Source organism: Macrotis lagotis, chromosome 5 (assembly GCF_037893015.1).
Source record: "Macrotis lagotis isolate mMagLag1 chromosome 5, bilby.v1.9.chrom.fasta, whole genome shotgun sequence".
In the NCBI taxonomy this organism is placed as follows: domain Eukaryota; kingdom Metazoa; phylum Chordata; class Mammalia; order Peramelemorphia; family Peramelidae; genus Macrotis; species Macrotis lagotis.
The window spans coordinates 34,494,016-34,516,267 of record NC_133662.1 but is presented as its reverse complement, the minus strand read 5'-3'; the positions used below and the strand labels follow the sequence as shown (position 1 = coordinate 34,516,267).

General features: G+C 35.8%; 1 protein-coding gene across 8 annotated transcripts in view; it reads left to right on the top strand.

Annotated features, from left to right (window-relative positions):
* The first annotated feature begins 8,381 nt into the window (after nt 1-8,381).
* Nucleotides 8,382-22,252, top strand: part of PKHD1 (PKHD1 ciliary IPT domain containing fibrocystin/polyductin) — a 657,820-nt gene continuing 643,949 nt past the window's right edge. For all 8 annotated transcript variants that reach the window (XM_074237180.1, XM_074237175.1, XM_074237181.1 and 5 more), the window contains exons 1-4: nt 8,382-8,582; nt 12,344-12,466; nt 16,256-16,333; nt 18,053-18,197. In XM_074237180.1, coding sequence (XP_074093281.1) covers nt 12,415-12,466; nt 16,256-16,333; nt 18,053-18,197 — 275 coding nt within the window. In that variant the 5' untranslated portion in view covers nt 8,382-8,582; nt 12,344-12,414. The remainder of the gene's footprint in view (nt 8,583-12,343; nt 12,467-16,255; nt 16,334-18,052; nt 18,198-22,252) is intronic.

The window sequence follows — 22,252 nt, the reverse complement described above, 5'->3', positions numbered from 1 at the left end:
TGTATATTTGGGATAAATATAATACTTTACATAATAGAATAATAAGATTCTTGACTGTAGAGCTGGAAGGTTCTTTGAAGATATTTTTATGTACATTTTTCATCTGGTAGGATAAAAAATAGGGACTTGAAGAGGCAAATAATTTTACTAAGATTACACAGTTAATAGACCTGTTCTCTAAGGATATGTAAATTAGACTCTGTTAGTCATTTAATCGCATGTCTGAGATTTTCCATTGGTCATAGATTCTTTTATAATACATATGAATGCCTTTATAGCATATCAGTGATTTATATCTATGAGTCTATATCTAATACATTGGCATTAAAGTGAGGTACAGATATTTCAAATTTTCTACCTGTATAATTCAGAGTGAATGGATTGGACTAAATTAAAACTATCTTTAGATTGATTCATTTATTAAGTGCTAAGTGCCAGACACTTGGGTTAGGTGTTAGGGTTAAAAAAATGAAAATACTTTCTCCTCTTCAGTTACTAACATTCCAATGGAGAGATAACATATACATACATATATAGACAGATATAAATAGAGATAGAGAAAGAGTGTTCCAAAAGTCTTAGTGCAGTCTTAAGCTTTAATAACATCAAAAGTATAAATGCTACAAATTTACAACAATATCATTGGAAATTTTATTTAAATTTCTTTAACACTTATTTAGTTGTGTCAATTTTGAATAGGAAATTTTAGTTTTAACAAGATGGTATATCCTATCATTATGCATTGTGTAATGTGGCAGTTTTTGAATGACTCTTTCTCAGACTTCTTTGATAGAGATGGCCCTCTTGCTTGGCCACCTTGATCACTTTTATCTCTCACCATTAAATTTTCTTTTCAGCACTGTCTGCTTTCCATCAAAACCCCATTCTTTGGATGATCTTAAGGTTAGAAATACAAATGCATTTCTTTTGATGCCTGAACTGCTGTTGATGAAAATTTCTGCATTGTTTGATAGTTGATTAGAATTTTGTAGACCACAAGATGAAAATTTTTAAATAAATAATCTTTCAAATGTTGTTTTTTGGTAAGTTTGTAGCTTTTCTGCGCCTGAAGTTATAAAAACTTAAAAACTGCACCAAGACTTTTGGGACACCCTGTATCAAATTAACTATAGTTTATTTAAGAGTTAATTTAATGATATATTTAAGTTAATATATATAACTATCAATTAATTATATTATCATGTTACTATATTAACAAATAAATTAATATAGCTATTAATTAGTTAATATTTAGTAAGATATAACTGTCTATAATTTTATTTCTATATCATATAATAAATTTATATTATATAATTATACTTATATATAATATAATAATATGATAATACATTTATTTTGAGGAGAGGGAAAGGCAGAAGCAATTGAGGGTGGGATATATATATCAAGAAGGGCCTTAGGTAAATAGTGGTCCTTGAATTCAACTTTGCAGGAAATTAGGATTTCTTGTTTTTGTTTTGTTTTTTAGGATTTTGCAAGGCAATGGGGCTAAATGGCTTGCCCAGGGCCACACAGCTAGGTAATTATTAAGTGTCTGAGAGCAGATTTGAACCCAGGTACTCCTGACTCCAAGGCCCGTGCTTTATCCACTACGCCACCTAGCCGCCCCGAAATTAGGATTTCTAAGAAGCCTAGGTGAAGAGAAAGGTTCCCCACTCCCCCACTCTGATTAATGAAAAAGTAATTAGAATAATATTTGATATTTATATAGCACGTGTGTGTGTGTGTGTGGGGGGGGGTTACAACATTCTTTCATTGCAATAACCCTGTGATAAAGGTTGCACAAGTATTATTAAACCTATTTTACAAATAAGAATCCTGAACAACAGAGAGGTTAAATGATTCTCCCAAGGACATACTTGCTCCCAAGGTGGAGCAAGAACTCAAACCTCAATTTCTACCCTTAGCTATGATACTTCTTTCATTACACCACAGCAAAGGAAGATTTTTTTCCCTCCAGAGGTAATTTGAACTTGTCTGGTAGAAAGTGTAGAATCTAGAGGCAGCAGGTGATTCTCTAGCTTTGTCATGAATAAAACAGAAAACCCAAGGAGGAATCAACACTGCTTCTTAAAGTTTCCAAATTTAAGGTTGGAAAAGATCTTAGAGGCCATCTAGAGGCCAGTCCTCTCAATCTAACAACTCAGAATCACAGAAGTTGAATGACTTCCTGATGGTTATAAGTGGAAAAGTTAGGGGTCAAAGACAGGTCTTCTGGCTACAAATCTCCTATTTGTTGTTGTTCAATCTTCTTTGTCATATTCATCTTTTTGTGTCCCCATTTCTTGACAGAGATCCTGAAGTGGTTTGTCATTTCCTTTTCTAGTTCATTTTGCAGATAAGAAACTGAGACAAACAGAGTTAAGTGATTTCCTCAAGTCAAATTTGAACTCAGGACTTCCTGAATCCGGGCCTGGAACTTTATCCACTGTGCCATCTAGCTGTCCATAATTTCCACTGTATCACAATATCTGTCTAAAGGAAGGAGAGATCAAACTGAATACTGTTGCTCCTGCTACCAAGTCATTGGAATTAGTAAGCTTTCTGAAGTGCAAGCCATGGTTTCACTCTCTGATAAACAAGGGTAGAGAGAAAAACAGTTAAGGAGAGTAACACAAACTCATGCAAATATTATGCAGATGAACCTATTGATAGAAGCACTCTTAGGATCTCAGGACCAATGTCTTCAAGATGTAGAATGAAGCAGGTATTCTGCTCCCATTGGTCAGGAAGTATATAATGGTCCATTTTTCCCACCTTAAAGGCTGTAGGCTCATAGGTCCAGAACTAGAAGGGATGGAAGAGATCCCCTAAGAAAATCATCTCATTTTTTTTTCAGAAAAGAAAATCAAGGTTTCCATTCAGTGAGTTTTCCCAAGTCATATATACCAAAGAGTACTATTTATATGTTTTTATGTCTCCCTGGCAATAGAAGGATACATACTGACTGAGATGTGGTTCTCCTTGTTATTATATTACACAAATATGATCAGAACTATTGATTGATTTAGAAATCATTCACGAGACTCTTCTTTCTGAGTTCATATCTGACCTCAAACACTTATAGGCTGTGTGACCCTGGACAAATCACTTATCCCTGTTTGATTCAGTTTCTTATCAATAAAATGGGGATACATCAGAGAAGGAAATGGCAAACCACTCCAGTATCTTTGCCAAGAAAACCTCAATGGGGTCATGAAGAGTCAGACATTACTGAAAAATGACTGAACATGGGACTTTAATTTTCTTTCAAATACAAGAGGGTTTTTGTGTGGGCTCTATAATTCCAGCCACTTGTGACTATATATGTTTGTTGCTACCATGTCAGCAGTTATGCCACTAAAAGATACCTTGCAAGTCTGCAGTGCTGATTCCTAATTGAAAAAGACAGATATCCATTCTTTGTTCCTAGTTCTATCATTCTCATTAGCTTAAAAGGTATACACAGAGACAAACATTTATTAAACCACCTACTATGTACTAGGGGCTATTTTGCAAATATCTCATTTGATCTTTACAAAAACTCTGGATGGGGATGTTGGCTCTATTGTTGCTTCTCATTTTACAGATGAGGAAACTGAGGCAGGCAGTAGTCATGTGACTCAACTAGGTTCATATCATTAGTAAATGAGACCAGTTTTGAGCTTCTTAACTCCAAAACCAAAAGCTCTATCTACTTTGCTACCCAGTTGCCTCTCTGCCTAGCTCCTTGGAAATTAATCTGGGGCTCAGATTAACTAGGTCCTTGCTTTCCCTTTTTGATGGTTCATTGTATGTTGAGAAATCTTTGGTGATGGTGAAGTTGAGTGGGTAGGGGCAAGAAGGGTTCCAGGTGAGGGTCAAACACCAGATCCTGGCTGAGGTCAGGAATACCAGGCAAGGGATCGAGCAGGACTGAGAAATTAGTTCTGGATCATCACTACCTGTGTTAATATCTGTCTTGTTTATATTCCAATATAGGGACTTCTTTACCCCCCCCCCAATTCAATTCAGTTCAATTTGTATTATAGTTAGCATGAGAGATAGTACAGAGAGGAAGAGTTGGGGTCAAGCCCTATCTCTGACACAAACTGGTTGTATGAACCTGGCTAAGTCACTTATATCTGTGTTCTAGATGTTAAACACAGCAGGTAGGCAGTTGAGTAAGGCAAGAGTCAGCTTAAATGTAATTGGGAAATATTTAACAAAATAAATTATCTATATCTATCTATCTCTATATATGATGTGTGTGTAAATGTATGCATACACATTAAAATTGATGATAATATTACAATTTTTAGGGGAGCCACATATAACTAGTAAGTATCTAAGGCTGGATCGTTCTGAACATAGGTCTTGTTTCATGTCAGAGTTAGAACTCTATCCATGGCACCATCTAGCAGCCCCTAATATTTCATTTTAAATGTAATTCATTACACAGCCTGCAGTAATCTTTATGGTCTCCATTTTCCTTTGAGTTTGGCACCAAAACTCTAGACATTTCTCAAAGACTATACTCTAGAAAGTGCTGGCCTGCAATGTCAGTGAGTTTCTCCACACCTTGGAAATCAAAGGTCCACTCCTTATCCCTATCTATCATGTGATTAATACTTTGCTAAATCCTAGGTATACAAGATTTTAGCTAAGGCATAGTCTTGTGCCCAGGAAACTGAACCTAAGACAAGTGAAGTGATTTGCCCATGCATGCAAAGGTTGATTTGGATTTGATGCCAAATCATTTATTGATGATACCACACATAGCTGACTTAAATATATAGTTCCCAATCTCAATGAACTTACATTCTAATGGAGGAGACAGCAAGGCAGCTAGGTGGTACAGTGGAGAGAACACTGTGTTTGGGAGTCAGGAAAATCTTCATTAGAATCCAGCTTCAGATATTGTTTGACCTTGGGCAAGTCACTTAACATCTGATTCCCTCACTTTCCTCATTTGTGAAGTGAGGATAATAGTAAGCACTTAACTTTTCAGCATTGTTGATGATAATATTTATAACGTCCATTGCAAATCACTTATAAAAAGCTAGTCATTATAAAAACACAAAGTATAGAGTTAGTATATATATATATATATGTATGTATATATATATATATATATATATATATATATATATATATATATATATATACACAGAAATCCACATTCACATATACATATACACAGAAGGCAATTTGGAAGAGGGGGCACTAGTAGTTGACAGGTCAGGATATAATTTAAACATTTTTTTTTAATTTTTAATTTTTTAGGTTTTTGAAAGGCAAATGGGGTTACGTGGCTTGCCCAAGGCCACACAGCTAGGTAATTATTAAGTGTCTGAGAGCAGATTTGAACCCAGGTACTCCTGACTCCAAGGCCGGTGCTTTATCCACTATGCCACCTAGCAGCCCTAATTTAAACATTTTGAACATATTGGATCACTGATGTTCCTAAAGCCATTCTGGGCTTTTCCACTTGATTCATTTTAAGTGCAGTAGAACTTCAGTTTATGAATAACATGGAAAATTTTTTTTTTGCAAAATTTGTCTTGCAGGACAAGCAAAAATTCACAGTATGAACATCATGTTTGGACTTGAAAGGCTCACAAAGAGATGACACTCAACTAGGGCAAAGGTTTTTTTTTTTTCCTTTCATATGTCAAACAAAGGAACCTCACTCAAGACATTGTCATTTCTATTTCAATATTATCTCCGTAGACAGGCCCTTTTCACTATTTACAATCATCTGCTTTGCTCGTGCCCTTGATTACCTCTCACCTGGGCTGTTGCATAGCCTCCTAATTGGCTTACCTTATTTCAAGTACTTCTTTCCAATTCACTGAGAAGCAAACAAAAAAAAAAAACGTTTGTCAAAACATGAAAGTGATTCAAGTAAATGAAGGAAGTAGTATTAATCTTATTTTTGCTAAAAGTAGCACAAGAGAGAATACTCCCAACACTGAAATCCTTGATGTTCTCATGGAAGAAGATTCTCCTTCCAAGCGATAACTCTCCCTCCTTCTCCCTGTCATCTCCTCAGACCAGCCATGACTCTTCTCAAAGGTAAAGTGCAGGTTAATTTGCTTTATTTTCAGTTTATATTGTGTACAAATCATTGCTATCATATTTCAGGTGCAATAGGGATTAAAAAAACTTACTTAAAATAATAAATAATTTTTATAAGAATATTTTTTGGGATGTGGTACTGATCATCCAACTTTACCTTATTTCCTATGGGAAAATCCACTTTGCAATAAGAACAAATCACATGATGAACAGAATCTTGGAACAAATTAAATTAAATTAAACTGAGGTTCTACTGTAATGTCTTTTTATTCCTGAACTTAATAGTCTATAAGAATCTACTATGTACTAGATACTTTGTTAAGAGCTGTGGATACAAATACAAAAAAAGGAAGGCAATCCCTGATCTCAAGAAACTTACAATCTAAAGGGGAAAGTCTATACAAAGACACACACACACACACACACACACACACACACAGAGAGAACTGAAAAGGAGGCAAGAGGAGATACTCAAGGTATGATGGAGAAGTCAAAAAAAGTTCAAATGTTGGTTAGGAAATGAGGATATCTCTGAGGATATGATGAACCTTTTCATGATATTTTTGTACCTCCCTAATGTACTTATAAGTGCACTGTTAGGTAATGCAATGGATAGAGCATAGGGCTTTTCACTTACTAGCTGTCACTAATGTTCTTCAGAGACTGGGCTTTAAATAGAGAAATGAGAATGTCAGGGAGAAAAAAGGGGAACTCTGGATGTTCCCAAATCATTGGTTATTCATAATCATTTTTCTCAGTGACCCTGGGGAAGTTTCATAACCCCTCAGTGCTCTTGCAAACTCTCTATGATTAGAAATTGGTGGTTATTTGTAAATCTTCATTGGTAGGAAGAGTTTCCTTATAGAAAATTCTATCTGGCAATGAAATTAGAGGCATGGATAGCAAAACAAACAAACAAACAAAAAAAAACCCCAAAAAGTCATTCCTACCACATTAGATGATGCATTCCTTGAGACTTTGATTAAACTATTATCTTATTTAGTTTCGCATCTTAATGCTAGCACAGTATCTTGCACATAGTAACTATTTAGCAAATGTCTATTAACTTGAAATATATTAAACAGAATAAATGAGACAGGACCAGACAAGAAGGCTGATAGTCTTGAGCTCAGGTCCCCCAAGCTTGGAATGCACTTTTCCCCATTCTCTCCACCTTTAGAATCCCTAACTTCCTTCAGGATTCAGTACAAATATCACTTTTTTATGTAGTCACTCCAAATGTCATTCCACTCCTTTTGTAAACTAACTTACATTTATTTTTATGTAACTACTTTTTTATTTGTTTAGTTGTTTTCAGTCATGTCCAATTTTTCATGACCCCTTTTGGATTTTCTTGGCAAAGATACTGGAATGGTTTGCCATTTCCTTTTCTACCTCATTTTATAGATGAAGAAACTGAGGCAAATGGGGCAACTTGACTAGGGTCACATAGCTAGTAAGTGTCAGAGGCCAGATTTGAACTCACATCTTCCTTTTCCCCAGGCCTGGCACTCTATCTATTGTGCCACCTAGTTTTCCCAAGTACATATTAACTTTCCAAATAGAACAAAGCTCAGGGGCGGCTAGGTGGTGCAGTGGATAGAGCATTGGCCCTAGAGTCAGGAGTACCTGAGTTCAAATCTGACCTCAGGCACTTAATAATTACCTAGCTGTGTGGCCTTGGGCAAAACATTCAACCCCATTGCCTTGCAAAAAAAAAAATACAGAACAAAGCTCAATGAAAACAGACTCTATTTTATTTTTGTCTTTGTATTTGAAGTGCTTGGTATATAGCTCCCAGAACATAGCAACTACTTAATAAATGCTTTTTAATTGGCTGATTAAGTCTGTTGGATTCTCCATCTCTTTATCAATAGAGAATAAAAGCAATTGGCTCTGGAGGAAAACGTGATGACGTTGCACAGTCCTCCCTCAAAAATCCATTTACAAGTCATGGATTATCACCTTCCTGATGTCATGGCTCTCTTTGAGAATAAACTACAGCCTAATTTAAGGGGAAGCTGTCATGGTGGTCTCAAGATTTACAGACTCAATCTTAAAACAGTTCTCTTCCCATGCCCATATATGGAGAGTTTTGAAGGATTAGCAGCATTCTACTTGGTCCTAGATCTCCTACTCTATGTTTGTCTGAAGTGGATATATTTGAAATTCTTTGCAGGGGGCACATGCTGTAAGTAGATAAAAATTCCAGGTCACTTTCCATTGGTCATTAGTAAGAGACCCCACGGGAAAAAAGAAAGGGTAAATAGCTTATGTTAATCATTAAACTTGCCCTATGGACAACTATGGACTTTTACTTTCCAGCCCATTTGGCCAGAGCACAAACGAGTTAGGTGAGTTCCAATCTGACATGAATGAGTTACCTGCAAGGCAGTTTCAGGCTGGGCTTTAACCAGATAATAAGGCCACTGTCCCTTGCTGAAGAGTTTACCTTTTGCAAGAAGAAAATCATTTGGAAAGGAAAGACAATTTCTCCATTGACTCCTGGCTGAGGAACCAACAGGGTAAGGGAAAGGGGGAAACTATTCCACATTGCAATTGCCTCATTTTATTTTCAAGGTCAAACTTCCAAACATGGAGTGATGCCTTGACATTAATATGGCTCAAATAAAGGGAAATAATAATTATCTCACTGACAAAAAAAATTTCTGAGGGAAAGTAGAAGGTGGGTAGGGAGATGAGATCTGAATCAAGGTCTTTTGTTTCTTTTATCTCAGGATGGGGGAAGGGGGAAGGGGAAAAAAACACAAAATGAAAGCTGAGTTTATTTATCCCTGTGGGGAATCAGTGCATTAACCATCATTAAAAACAAAACAAAACAAAACAAAAAAGCATTGCATTTATGTATTGATTTGATTGCTCTGGGCTGGAGACAGAGAGGAAGATCTGGACTCAGGTTTTATAAAAGAGAAAGGCATGCAATGGAAAATGATTGTTTCTGTTGTTTGAAGTTTTAGGGAATAGGTCTCTAAATCAAATGATGATCTAGGAGAGGCAATTTAGGAAAAGATTATCCTGGACCAATAGCACTCTCTCAGATGCAAGGGATGATTCATTTCAAAGAACAGAGAATGGCACATTCAGGACTTCAGTACTTGGAAAGGCTTGATTGAAGTTAAGAAACACCAGTTTGGGATAGAGAAAGGTATCCCTGGACTGCATTTTTTGGGGAAAAGGCTTTGTGTAACTCTTTTTGTGATGCAAATAATCACCCCTTGAGTCATTTGTCTGGCAAATTATTATTTTTTCATTTACTGGGTTTTCTTAAAACAGGTACTTGTGAGGATTCTTTCTAAGTCTATTCTGCTTTTGGGAGAGAGGAGTTTCTGTAATATAGTATAAATTACAGTCAGAGAACTCCTTGGAATATCGAGGTGTGAGTATCTTGTCTTAGTGTCACAAAGTCAGCATATATCAAAACAGTACCAGGTCTTTCTGACAGTAAAGCTAAATCTCTAGCCATTGTGCCATTTTGCTTCTCTATAAAACTCTAAATTCAAATCAACAACTAAATGGAAAGCAGTAAGATAGGTAAGAAAAAGCACTGAACCTAAGACTGTAGAATCTGAGTTTGAATCTCAGTGGCCATTTATGACCTGTTTGGACTTGGCTGAATCACTTTTCTTCTGTGTTTCAGTTTCCTTCTCCATAAAACGAGATTATTTGGACTAATTAATCACTATCTAAAGGACAACATCATTCTTCCCCAGGCTCATTTTAGATTCTTCACTATCTCTCACCTCCTATATTCAATATGTTGCTACTGCTTATCAATTTCACCTTTGAATTATCTTTTGAATAAGCCCTTGGCATTCAAAGTTCTTCACAGTTAAGCTCCCTCTTGCTTTTCTGGTCTTCTTATACCTTATTGCCTGCCACATTCTCTTTGATGCAGTGACATTGGCCTCTAGACTGTTCCACGAACAAGAAACTCCACCTCTTGACTCTGATCAACTTCTCTGGCTGTTTTGTTATCCCTGGAACTCTCTTCCTCCTCTCCTCTGACTTCTGACCTCCCTGGCTTCCTTTAAGTTGCAACGTTAATCCCACCTTCTATAGAAAACCTTCCCCAATACCCTCTTAATTCTAGTGCCTTCCCTCCTATTAATTATTTCCTTTTTCTCCTGTATATAGCTTGCTTTATACTTTTTCACATGTAACTCCCTACCTCCCCTCACTTTGATTGTAAGTTCCTTGAGGACAAAGACTGTCTTTGGGTTCTTTTTGTATCCAGTGCTTTGTTCATAAAATATGCTTAATATATATTTATTGAATTGAATTGAATCCCATACCCTTAGGAGGGTATGGAAGAAACAAAGACATGGTCTTTCCTCTTATGGTGCCTATAATCTGGCTCATGCCATCACTCTAGTACTTCAGAGATCCAAGAGTTTGTTAATGTGGAAGCTTCTTACATAGATACAGATCACAATCATATTTATTAATTAGTAGATGGTGTTTGAGGCAGCATGGTGAATAGAGTGCAGAATCTGGAGTCAGGAAGAATCATCCTTCTCAGTTAAAATCTGACCTCAGATACTTACTAGCTGTGTGACCTGAGCAAGTCATTTAACCTGTTTGCCTAAGTTTCCTCATCTGTAAAGTGAACTGGAGAAGGAAATGGCTAACCACTCAAGTGAAAAGAAAACTCCAGCTGGATCATGAAGAGTCAAACAATTCTGAAGGCTGACTGAACAATACAGATTGTGTATAAGAGGCGCTGAGGTTGAAAAAGCAAATAGCCAATATTACATGTTGTTAGGGACAATAGATGACAATAGAAAGTATTTGAGTGCTGAGTTCTGTGTTTAATTGAAGCATTCCAGGGTTCAGGGAAGAAAGATCAATAAGGTTTGGAATTATTAGGGTGGAAAAGATAGATCATGAGGTCTAAAAGGTCTAAAAGGAATTTTAGAATTTTCATAGGTCAAGAGTAGTGATCTCCTTGAGGGCAGGAACTGTTTTATGCCTCTTGTATTCCCAGTGCTTAGCACAGTACTGAATAAATGTTTATTGACTGTCTGCCTGAATATGTCAGATTTGAGAATGATTGCAGCATGTTCAAAGGATATTTAGGAAATCAGACTGTCTACACCAGACAGTGACCACTGGAGAATACTGGGAAGGAGAACTGAGGAAGAAGGGAACAAGCAATAAGTACCCTCACAACAACCCTATGAGATAGGTTCTAGGATGAGATTGTTAGGTAGAGAATTGTTTGAAAGTGAGAATGTGGTCCATTGAAGAATATCACTCGTGGGAGCGTACTTGATCCTATTAATATGCTCATATGGGATGCCTTTGGTACATATGGAGATTTGTTTTTCTGATACCTGTTATTTCATCATTGCTGAGAACTTCTAGTGAGGAACTTCTCCTATAAATGGAGATCATCATTTACTCTGAAACTTATGGCTTTGTAGAGTGACCTGGGTCTCTGAGAAACTGTGTGACTTGTCTAGGGTCATACAACTAGTCTATATCGGAAGCAGAATTTGAAGTCAATACTTTCTGGTACCAAGGTCAGCTTTCAATCCACTGCATCATGAATAAGTCATATATGTTATGTATGTAACTATCATACAAAAGATATTCTCATTAAAATTGTATGGCTAGGAAAGTAGGGATATGAATTGTCCAATCCCCACATATCCTTAGTTCTGTCAAAACAGACTTTTTATTTCATCTGAAGACTTCACTGACTTCATCAAAAAGAATGTCAAGACCATCAGTTGATTATTCTCTTCATTATCCTTTGTGATCTGTCTGATCCTTCTGCCATCTCCTTCCCCCTGATGAAAATGATCTTTCCCTCTTTATGTCTTCTGACAGCCTTTTGGGAGTTTTTCCTATTTTACCATATATCATATTCATTTCTCTCTCTCTCTCTCTCTCTCTCTCTCTCTCTCTCTCTCTCTCTCTCTCCCTCTCCCTCTCCCTCTCCCTCTCCCTCTCCCTCTCCCTCTCCCTCTCCCTCTCCCTCTCTTTCTCCTTTTCTTCCTCCCTCCATCTCCACAATGAACATGACTTGAAAAAGGTTATTATTGCTACTTAATTCACAAATATGGATATTAAAAACTCAAATAGATTTATATCCAACATATTTACATATTCTCTTTTCTCAGAACCCAGGGACTTCTTGAAAAAAATCTAAGGCTCTCTTGGGTGATGTTCCTATTTGAATTTTTTTTTTCTTTAAGCTTGGCACTAACTTAGGGGACTGCGATAAAAAATGATGGTACCAACTTCCCATCTTGTTTTTTAGAATAAAGAAATCCTGATACTTCAATCAAAATAAATGAAGCGATCTTAGGATGTTTCATCTAAGTATACAAGATGATTACCTGGCTATTCTCACTGATGAGTATTGAAATGCTCCTCCTGACAGGTGAGTAAGACACTGTGGGGCTCTTTCTGACATATGGAGATTGCCAACTGAGAAATTTCAGTAGATGACAAGGATATTTAATTCACTGTTTTAATCTATATGGAACTTCTATTGTGAGATTTTGTGTGAACTTTTTGAATCATTATGTATTTGAGCATCAGTGGTCAAGGACAGAATTAGCTTAAAGATCCCCTTCACAGGATTCCAACACTGGCAGCACATCTGTGAAGGGAACGATATGGTTATCTCTCTTACTTTATGGTTCAATTTTCCCTCCTTCCTGAATCTAGGCTTGAGGTATATTGTGATTGGAAAATGTGTCTATAATTCATTCTTTCACTCCGCAAAACTCCTATTGGCTGTGGATTTGCACCATTACAGGTTGTCAAACTCAAAACTTAAAACATATGATATACAATAAGTTATGGTCAAAAGTAGGGTAGAATGCCATGGAGAAGAAGCCCTAAATTTGGACTCAGTGGGGCCTATATTTTAAATCCTACTTCAGATAATTACTAATTGGAAAAAATCTATTTATGTTAGGAAAATCATTTTAACTGCTCTGTGCCTCAGTTTTCTCATCCACAAAATGGGGGCAGGAATGTTAGATTTAGCATCTAGTCCTTTCTATATCTAAACCCATGAGTCTATGAGCCTATGATTTAACCTGAACAATTTATTTGGTTTCCATTTTGGATGTGGTTAAATATTTCATTTCAAGTTTTTACCTTTCACAGCATGACTGCCAAAAAAAATTAATTCAAATTTGAGAGAGGCATTTAAGTAAATGTAGGCTCTAGGATAATAATAATAATAACAAAATGAAGAAAAGTAATAAATAGTAAGAAACTGTATGCCATCATAAACGGACCACTTTTTGAGTAATATATTTAGTTCTGAGAACCACATTTTTAGGGAGTACAATAAAAAAGAGAACATCCAAAGGAGAATGGAGAGATTAATGAGGAACTGAAACCATATCATAGTAAGATTATCTGAAAGAGGTAGTACTAGTTAATAAGAATAAAAGAAAACTTGGAAGAGGGTCATGCTAGAGATTTCCCAATATTTGAAAGGATCAAGAATTAGAGTTATTTAGTTTAGCTCCAGAAAGACTAGGAATAATGGGGATGTAGGAAAGTGCTTTTCATCTCAGTATAAATAAGGCTTTCTTATAATAGAAGTTATTTATAAATGTAATAATGAATTCCCCTTGAATGATTATTTAAGCTAAGAATGGACATTTTAGAAGGGGGGTTATATATTGGGTAAGATTTTTTCCTAGTTAACATATAAAATATCTTCCATTTCCAGATTCTTCTTCTTATTTTTATGACTGCTTATTGTCTATTTTTCCTTTGTTAGTGATTAAGAAGTGCTTTATTTTAAGTCAAATATCTTCTCACATTGTTTTTGTCATCTTGATTGTTCTTTGTACCTTTCATGGTTCCTTGGATGAGAAATTCTTGGAGTTCAATAATATCTTCTCATTTTCTAATTTACAATTTCTGAGAGTGGTGTGTACTGCCCATTGACAACTCTGAGATGTACATCAATTTGATATCACCAAAAACTCTAAGGAAGTTCCAATAGTGCTCTAAGCCTTAGCTTTTATGGTTTCAGAAAACCTGGGAAGACTATATGCAGTGAAACAATATGAAATGAGCAGAACTAATATATATATATATATCTACAATAGCAATAAAATTGTAAGCATAAAGAACTTTGAAAGATTTGACCTTGGGTGGCTAGGTGGCGCAGTGGATAAAGCGCTGGCCCTGGAGTCAGGAGTACCTGGGTTCAAATCTGGTCTTAGACACTTAATAATTACCTGGCTGTGTGACCTTGGGCAAGCCACTTAACCCCATTTGCCTTGCAAAAAAAAAAACCCTAAAAAAAAAGGAAAGATTTGATCTTTATGATCAATACAATTACAATGTCAAAATAGCATTGATGAAACATACTATCCATTTCCTGACAAAAAGGTGATGGATTCAAGATGTAGGATGAGATATACATTTTTGGAAATGAACAATCTGGAAATTTATGCTTGATTATACATATTTGTTTATAAGGGCTTTTTCTTTTCTCTTAAATTGGGATGGAGTGGGTGGAAGAGAAAATAACAAATTCTTGTTAGATGAAAAGTTAAATGAAATTAAAAAAAAAATCTTAGCCCTCCTTTCCAGAAAAGATAGGTAAGATTAGGACAAGCAGTTTTGAATTGCAGGATACAAGGAAGAAAAGCTGATGAAGTATTTAATTTTGTTGGAAGTAGGAGCCTGTTTACCGACTGAGTTTGGGGGGAGGGATTCGGCCTAAGTGGAACAAGGGAAGTATGGGCCAAGTGGAAGAGTTACGACACAAGATCAATTTGAAAATTTCTCTATAATGGAATAGCAAAGAACTATGATGAAAGTAACATAGCCCAGTGAAAGATAGAATATGTCATGGAGGCACATTTTGGGGAAAATACTGCTAGAAGGAACTCATTATTTAGAAGTCAGTATTTTATTAGTAAAGATTCTCTCTCTACTCATGCAGATCACAATGCCCCTACCTCTTAGTAGATATTCTATGAGAATTTTTATGGTTGTTGTTCAGTTATTTCATTGTGTCCAACTCTTTGTGACACCATCTGGAGTTTTCTTGGCAAAGATATTGATTTGCTATTTCCTTCTTCAGCTTGATTTATGGATGAGAAAACTGAGGCAAACAGAGCTGAGTGACTTGCCCAAGGTCACACAGCTAGTAAGTATCTGAGGCTAGATTTTTAACTCAGGAAGATAACTCTTCTGGATTTCAGATCTTGCATTCTATCCACTGTACCATCTAACTGCCCCTCTTTTGAGAATACTGTGGTTGAAAAATTCATTGCTTTGTGACCTGTCTGATGATGATATTCTCTTAATTTAGCTAGGTTGTTCCTTGGACTACAGACAAGGAAAGACTGTCTTTGGGGTGATAAGCAAAGTTTATAATTTTTAATGGCCAAGCCCTGATTTTGTGTTCTAGGGACTGGCCAAGGACCTGCAAATATAAAGTTAAAAAAAAAAGAAAAAAGAAGCACTCCCAGGCCTCAGGGAGTTTGCAATGTTTAGCCAACATTGGTGTACCCTTTGAGAGCCCACAATGGGAGGCAGTGTGGTGTAGTGGGAAGTACACTGAATTTAGCATGGGAAGACTGTGTTTGAATCCTTGCTCTGTTTCTTATTTAGTGACTTTGAGTAAGGTGAAGGAAAGGGAATGAGCATTTATATAGTATCTACTTTGTAGCAAGCACTGAACTAAGTGCTTTACAAGCATTACTCATTTGATCCATACAACAGCCTGTCCTGTTATTATCCCTGTTTTACAGATAAGGAATTTGTAGCCAGCAAAGGTTATGTGATTTGCCCAAGATTACACAAGTGGGAGGTTTCTGAAGCCAGATTTGAATGCAGGTTTTTCTAACTCCAAGTCTAGCTGTCTATCCTCTTGACCACCAAGCTGTCTCAAGAATTAGCTTAACCTCAATCTGATTAAGGGAACAAATCACATCACCTTCCTGAGCCTCTGTCAATGTAGAGCTTCAAATGAGATGACTTTTAAGGTCCCTGCTAACTCTAAATCATGGAAGGTTAGAGGGATTTGAGTGTGTGTCAAGAAGACAAAGAAGAAAAAAAAATCTATTCTCTTGCCATTTATTGCAAGATGTCCAGTCACTTTAGAATCATAGATTTTGAGAGAGATAAGATAACTGATGGGCAGAACTTACCTTGTTCCAATGTGTCCCTTGTCTGTTTTCAGCATCTTGTAGGAGTTGGCATATCATACCTGAAGAGGGCAGCATTGCTGGAGGAACATGGATCACTATTTTTTTTGATGGTAAGTGGATTCTTAGAGGAAATGGGGCTTTGAATTTCTTTTCCTATCTGAATTGGCATATTTAAGAACAAATAACATAGAAAAAATACCTAACCAAAAATATGAGGAGAGGAGGATTTGCTAGAACTGGGAAAGATGGGCGAGGGAGGACATTTATAGCAAGTTGTGCATTATTCCAGGGCAGCTAGGTGATGCAGTGGATAGAATACCAGGCCTGGAGTCAGAAAGACCAGAGTTCAAATCCAGCCTCAGAAGCTTAATAGCTGGGTGGCTCTGGGAAAATCACTTATCCCAGCTTGCCTCTGTTCAAGATCTGTAAAATGAGCTGGAACAGGAAATGTCAAAGCATTCCAGTATCTGACAAAAAAACCCCCTCAAATGGGGTCAGAAAGAGGTGGGCATGATTGAAATGATTCAGCAACAGCAACATATGTATATCTACATTCTGACCCCAGTTTTTAATATGGGTCTGATACACATTACCTTATGGACCAAAATCATGCAATAATCCTTTAGTATGACAAGTGTAAAATTTTAGGCCTGAAAACATAATTGAGAATAATAGCCATTTTCTGTTGTAGTAAATAATTGACTTAAATGGTTCTATATAGTGAAAAGATTGCTGGATTTGGGACTCTTAAGATCTGAGTCTGACCTCTCATTCCCCTGCTAACTTAGGTGTATCATCCTAAGTTTTTCAATCTCCATTTCCTCTTCTGTAATGTGGGGATAATAATGCCTATACTTCCTCCTTTACAGAGTTCTTTTAAGGACCAAAGGAGGAAATAGAATAAAGCATTCTATAATTATGATATTAATAGTAACTCATATGAACATAACATGTTCAGGTTTGCAACGAGCTTTCAATAGATTAGTATTTAATAACTAGAATTTATATAGCACTTCTAGGTTTACAAAGTGCTTTATATATGTCATCTCATTTGATCCTCATATGAAAGATAGAATACTTATAATGAAGAGAGACCTGAAGGTTTGAAACTCAGTTTTAATGCTTCCTAACTCTGATTCAAACTTTAACTAGGTAAATCAGTAAATTTTGCAAGTCTCAGTTTTGTTTTTTTTTAGATTTTTGCAAGGCAAATGGGGTTAAGTGGCTTTCCCATGGCCACACAGCTAGGTAATTATTAAGTGTCTGAGACCAGACTTGAACCCAGGTACTCCTGACTCCAAGGCCAGTGCTTTATCCACTATGCCACCTAGCCTCCCCAAGTCTCAGTTACTTTATCTGAAAAAAAAAAGAATAATAATGATATTACTACTTATCACATAGGATTTTTTTAATATAAGCTTTTAGTGATATAGAAATATGAGCTAATACTAAATGTCAAATAATCTTATTAGAAGTGATTTATTGAGAAGCAGAGGAGTGAATAAAGGACTTGTCTCATAGACAAGAAAACTTGGGTTTCAGTTCTGCCTTTGAAAGTATTTGTATGAATTTGGCTAGTCAATTAACCTCAACTTGCTTAGACAATTAAAAGTATACATTAAATTATAGATTTGGTCTCTCTCCCTCTCCTATATCTGAAAAGGCAATTTTTTTCTTCTATAAACTGAAATTAAAAGTTGTAGAGCTCCTCCCAAGGTCACAGTCTTTGTGCTGTTGAAATCTCATTTATAGATTATGATTGTGTTACCTGACTGGCATTAATACTGAGTAGCTTAATGAGGTTTTTATTTAATGAACTGGGTGTTTAGGTTTGGAGTGGAGTCTCCTCTATCCCACCAATGGCTCTCAGTTGGAGATAAGTCTGGTGAACATGGAAGTTCCACAGCTGCCACATGTCCCTTGTGATGTCTCTCCTGTCTATGAAGATTTCTCTGTTGTAAGATGCCAAACTAGGTATGGTCTCATATCACAAGCTGAGGAGGAAGAGATTGTAGTGGTTTTTCTCATCATGTCACTGTTGGTAGCACTGAAAATAGTTTATGCTTCTTCAAGTATCTCCTTTTTTATTTAAAGATTGAAACCAGTAAATCCTGCTACCCCAAAGAGAATGCAGTCTTTCTGAACTCCGATTCCAGTTTTCTCCCCTTTCCAAGTCATTCTTCATATCACAATCAGATTACGCTTTGAAATGACCAAATCTTATCATTCCACTATTCAAAAGTTTTCAATGATTGCCAATCACCTATTGAATATAATCCAAATTCCCAAGACTGGCATTCAAAAGTTCTCAATAGTTTGGCTCCCCAGCTACCTTTTCAGTCTCATCTTAAATCATGGCCTTTGTGAACTGCCAGATTAAGCTACTTGCTACTGCCTGAACAAATTTAATACTTTTCTACTGAAATGAATGAAAACCCCTGAGAAACAGAGTTTCTGAGTAATTAGTAATAAACTTATTAATTAGTCTTGTTGGCAATCAATAGATCTCTGTAACCAAAGGTGCCCCATGGAGAGCTTAAAAGCTTTAAAAAATTCTTGAATGGGAATTCCCTTGACAACTGAAAATCAAACCCAATTGCTGGATATTTAATGAAATGGGTTAAAAGCTGTCTGCACAAATGTATTCAAAGATACCCTAGGCCTAGTACTCTATCCACTGCACCACTGAGCTGCCCCCCTGAGTATACAAAAACAAATTGGGAAATAGTCCCTGCCCTCAAGGAGCTTACATTCTATAACATGGGATACAATATGTAAAGAGTTGGAGTACACACACACACATACACACACATGCATACACATACAAATGCATACAAATGCATGTAATCTACATATCTGATTTAAGGAGAGAAAGAACATTAGTCAGGATCAGGAAATTCTTCCTCATTCATGAGTTGACCTTTGAAGGGACACTGGGATTTTAAGAAGTAGAGGAGAGAAGGAAGTACATTCTGAACATCAGACTCAGACAGTGTCCAAAGGCATGAAGTTCAGAGACTGTGAGTAGTCTAGTTTGACTGGAATATAGCACATGTGAAAATGAATTGATATAAGAAAAGTCTGCAGCTGGATGTGAAGGGCTTTACATCCCAGGGGAGCTCATTGTCTTTTGTTATAGAATTTGTTTGGGGCAAGGAAAAACTGGACAGGCATGGTCAGAACAAAGAAGAACTCCATAGTGCTAATCTGGGTTATCGCTTCCCAGCAGCACAGTTTTCATAGCCGTTTTTAGCTTCTGCACAGCCAGAAATATTGCTGATTAATCAATTAACAAGTATTAAATGAATGCCTAGCAAGCATAGTTCTAATTGAACATAGTAGAAGTAAAATATGAGACATGGTTTGGAAAAGGAGACAAGACATGAAATTGTAGAGAAGAATTTTGTTGTTTAAGCATTTCAGTCATGTTCAACTCATTGTAATCCCATTTGGATTTTTTTTAAAGCTATGATTAATACTGATATGGTTTGCCTTTTCCTTCACCAACTCATTTTATAAATGAGGAACTTGAGCATACCCAGGGTCACACAACTTACTAAATGTCAGAGGCCAGATTTGAATTCAGGAAGATGATTATTTCTGACTTCAGGTTGATCACTCTATCCACTGTGCCACCTAGCTGCCCATAATGAATAATACAATACAACATGTAATTAAATCCTAAATTTCATGATATAGATTATAAATGCTAGAGGAGTTGGAAGAAAACATCTATGAAATCCAAGGTTGTCAAGAAAGATTACCTGCAAAAATAATTTTTTTTAGTGTTGATCATATAAACATAATGAACAATGATTAAGTAGAAAATTCTATCCTGAACACTGTGGATACAAAGATAAAAGTGAAATATTCATTACTTGAAAATATCTTTACTACTATGGCTACTAGATGATTCAATGGCCCTGCAGTCAAGAAGACCTGAGTTTAAAACTATCCTCAGATACTTACAAACTCTGTGACATGGGCAAGTCACTTAAGCTTGACTGCCTCCAAAAAAAAAAGATTTTCTGTACTTTTTCAGAGAATTCAGTTTGTAATGTGATAAAGTCAAGATTTTTCCCTGTACTCACCTTTCTAGACTTAGTAAGAAGACTTATGTGATAGTTGTGAGAAGTCTATTACCCAGAATCTGTATTTTTAACCATATATTAGCTTTCTTGTAAATTGATACTACTTTCTCCAGTGTGGAACCATTAAATTTTTTGAGGAACCTGCCATATGTCCTTAGTTCCTTGAATCTCAGATAGTTAAGAATCTAATATTTAACAAACCTTTCATTTTGAGAATAAATAAATTTAGTTACCAATGATATAAATTTAAAGAATTGGCATTTAGAAAAAAATATTATATAAAAGATTCAGTTCATTAGAGATCTTGAGTTATAGATCTTTCACAGATCATTTAAAATTTAAATTTTATTATCAACTTAAAAATTATCAATAAAAAGTTATCAAATAATTATACAAAACAGTGATAAAATCTTATTTCATACCTGTTGGTTTTAACAGGAAAGAAGAAATTCATTAACAAACAAACCCAGCCAATAAAATGTTTTTGTTCTGTGTTTCCTTCTAGGCCTGTACAATGTTTCCCTTCTTGCTTTTTTTCTTCTTAATTATACTCCGGGAATATATAATTCTGCATTTATTTTGCATCACCTCCTTTAAATCTTTCTGTATTTGCTTGTATGTTTCTTATTTTTATGATTCTATGATATACTATCATCTCACTATTCCTTAATTGAATCAGTCCTGACTATTTTGGATTCATAGGTTCTCTTTTGTTGTTGTTACAAACAAAGCATCTTTGAATATGTTTTATAAACGGATCTATTTTCTTTCAATTGTTATTATTTTTTTGGAGCAGAGTCCTAGTAATGAAACTCTGTCTGAGTCAAAGGTAGGATCAATCTAATGAAATATTGAAGAGTGAAATGAGCAGGACCAAGAGAACATTGCAAACAGGAATAGCAATATTGTTTAAAGAGTCACTGTGAATGACTAAGTTATTCTGAGTATTATAAATAATCAAATCAACTACAAAAGATTTATGAAGGAAGATGCTATCCATATCCAGAGAAAGAACTGATAAATAAAAGTTTGCCTCTTATGGGTTTTTATGTATCTCTCTCTCTCTCTCTCTCTCTCTCTCTCTCTCTCTATATATATATATATATATATATATATATATATATATATATATACACATGTATATATTTGTGTGAAATGGTGTACATGTGGGGTGGACAATGAAAAAAGAAGACATTCAGAACAAAACTATAATAAAAAATTAAATCCAAAAAAATCTAATGACTTATTACATGCTGTCATATTACTTTCTAAATATTTTCACCTGTCAGTGGTATCAATAATAATGTGTCTATTGGAGCATGAAAACTCACTACTAAATTTTTATCATTTTTTTCATATTTTTGCTATTTTTATCAAACAACTAATAGAAAAATGTTTTTTTAAAATTTAGATAATGGTTAAAACAAAGAAAAGATAAAGTCCTGGCAAGTCTAAAGTGTTCTATCAGAGAATATGGACTACTTTTGAGAACATAGCTTTTTCCTAAATTACAATCAGATTTCAGGTCTTTTCTCTGGATAAGGCAATGACACTGTCCTCCTTGAGAAGGCAGATCCATCATCCTACCAGGTCAGAGGAGGAGAAGAATCTCATTCTACCTTCTTATTGCCTCTCACCTAGCTAACTCTGGCCAATCAATCAGGTACTCTTGCAGCTCAACTCCCAGCTGGGTCCTTCCTGCCTTTGGAAAATCATCATGTAAATAGAGGTCAGCTCTGGAGTTCAGTGTAGTAAGAGAGTCAAAAAGTGCTGGGGCAGGATTACCATAGCAACAAACTCCTCTGCTCTGCTGAAGGTTTATGATTTTGAAACATGCTTTTATCTACCTTTGGAGTTTACAGATGATGAAGGGGAAAACACTGAGCTCTGTGAATAACAGAGGACAGGTTTATTTGATTTTTAAGGTGTTTTTTTTAT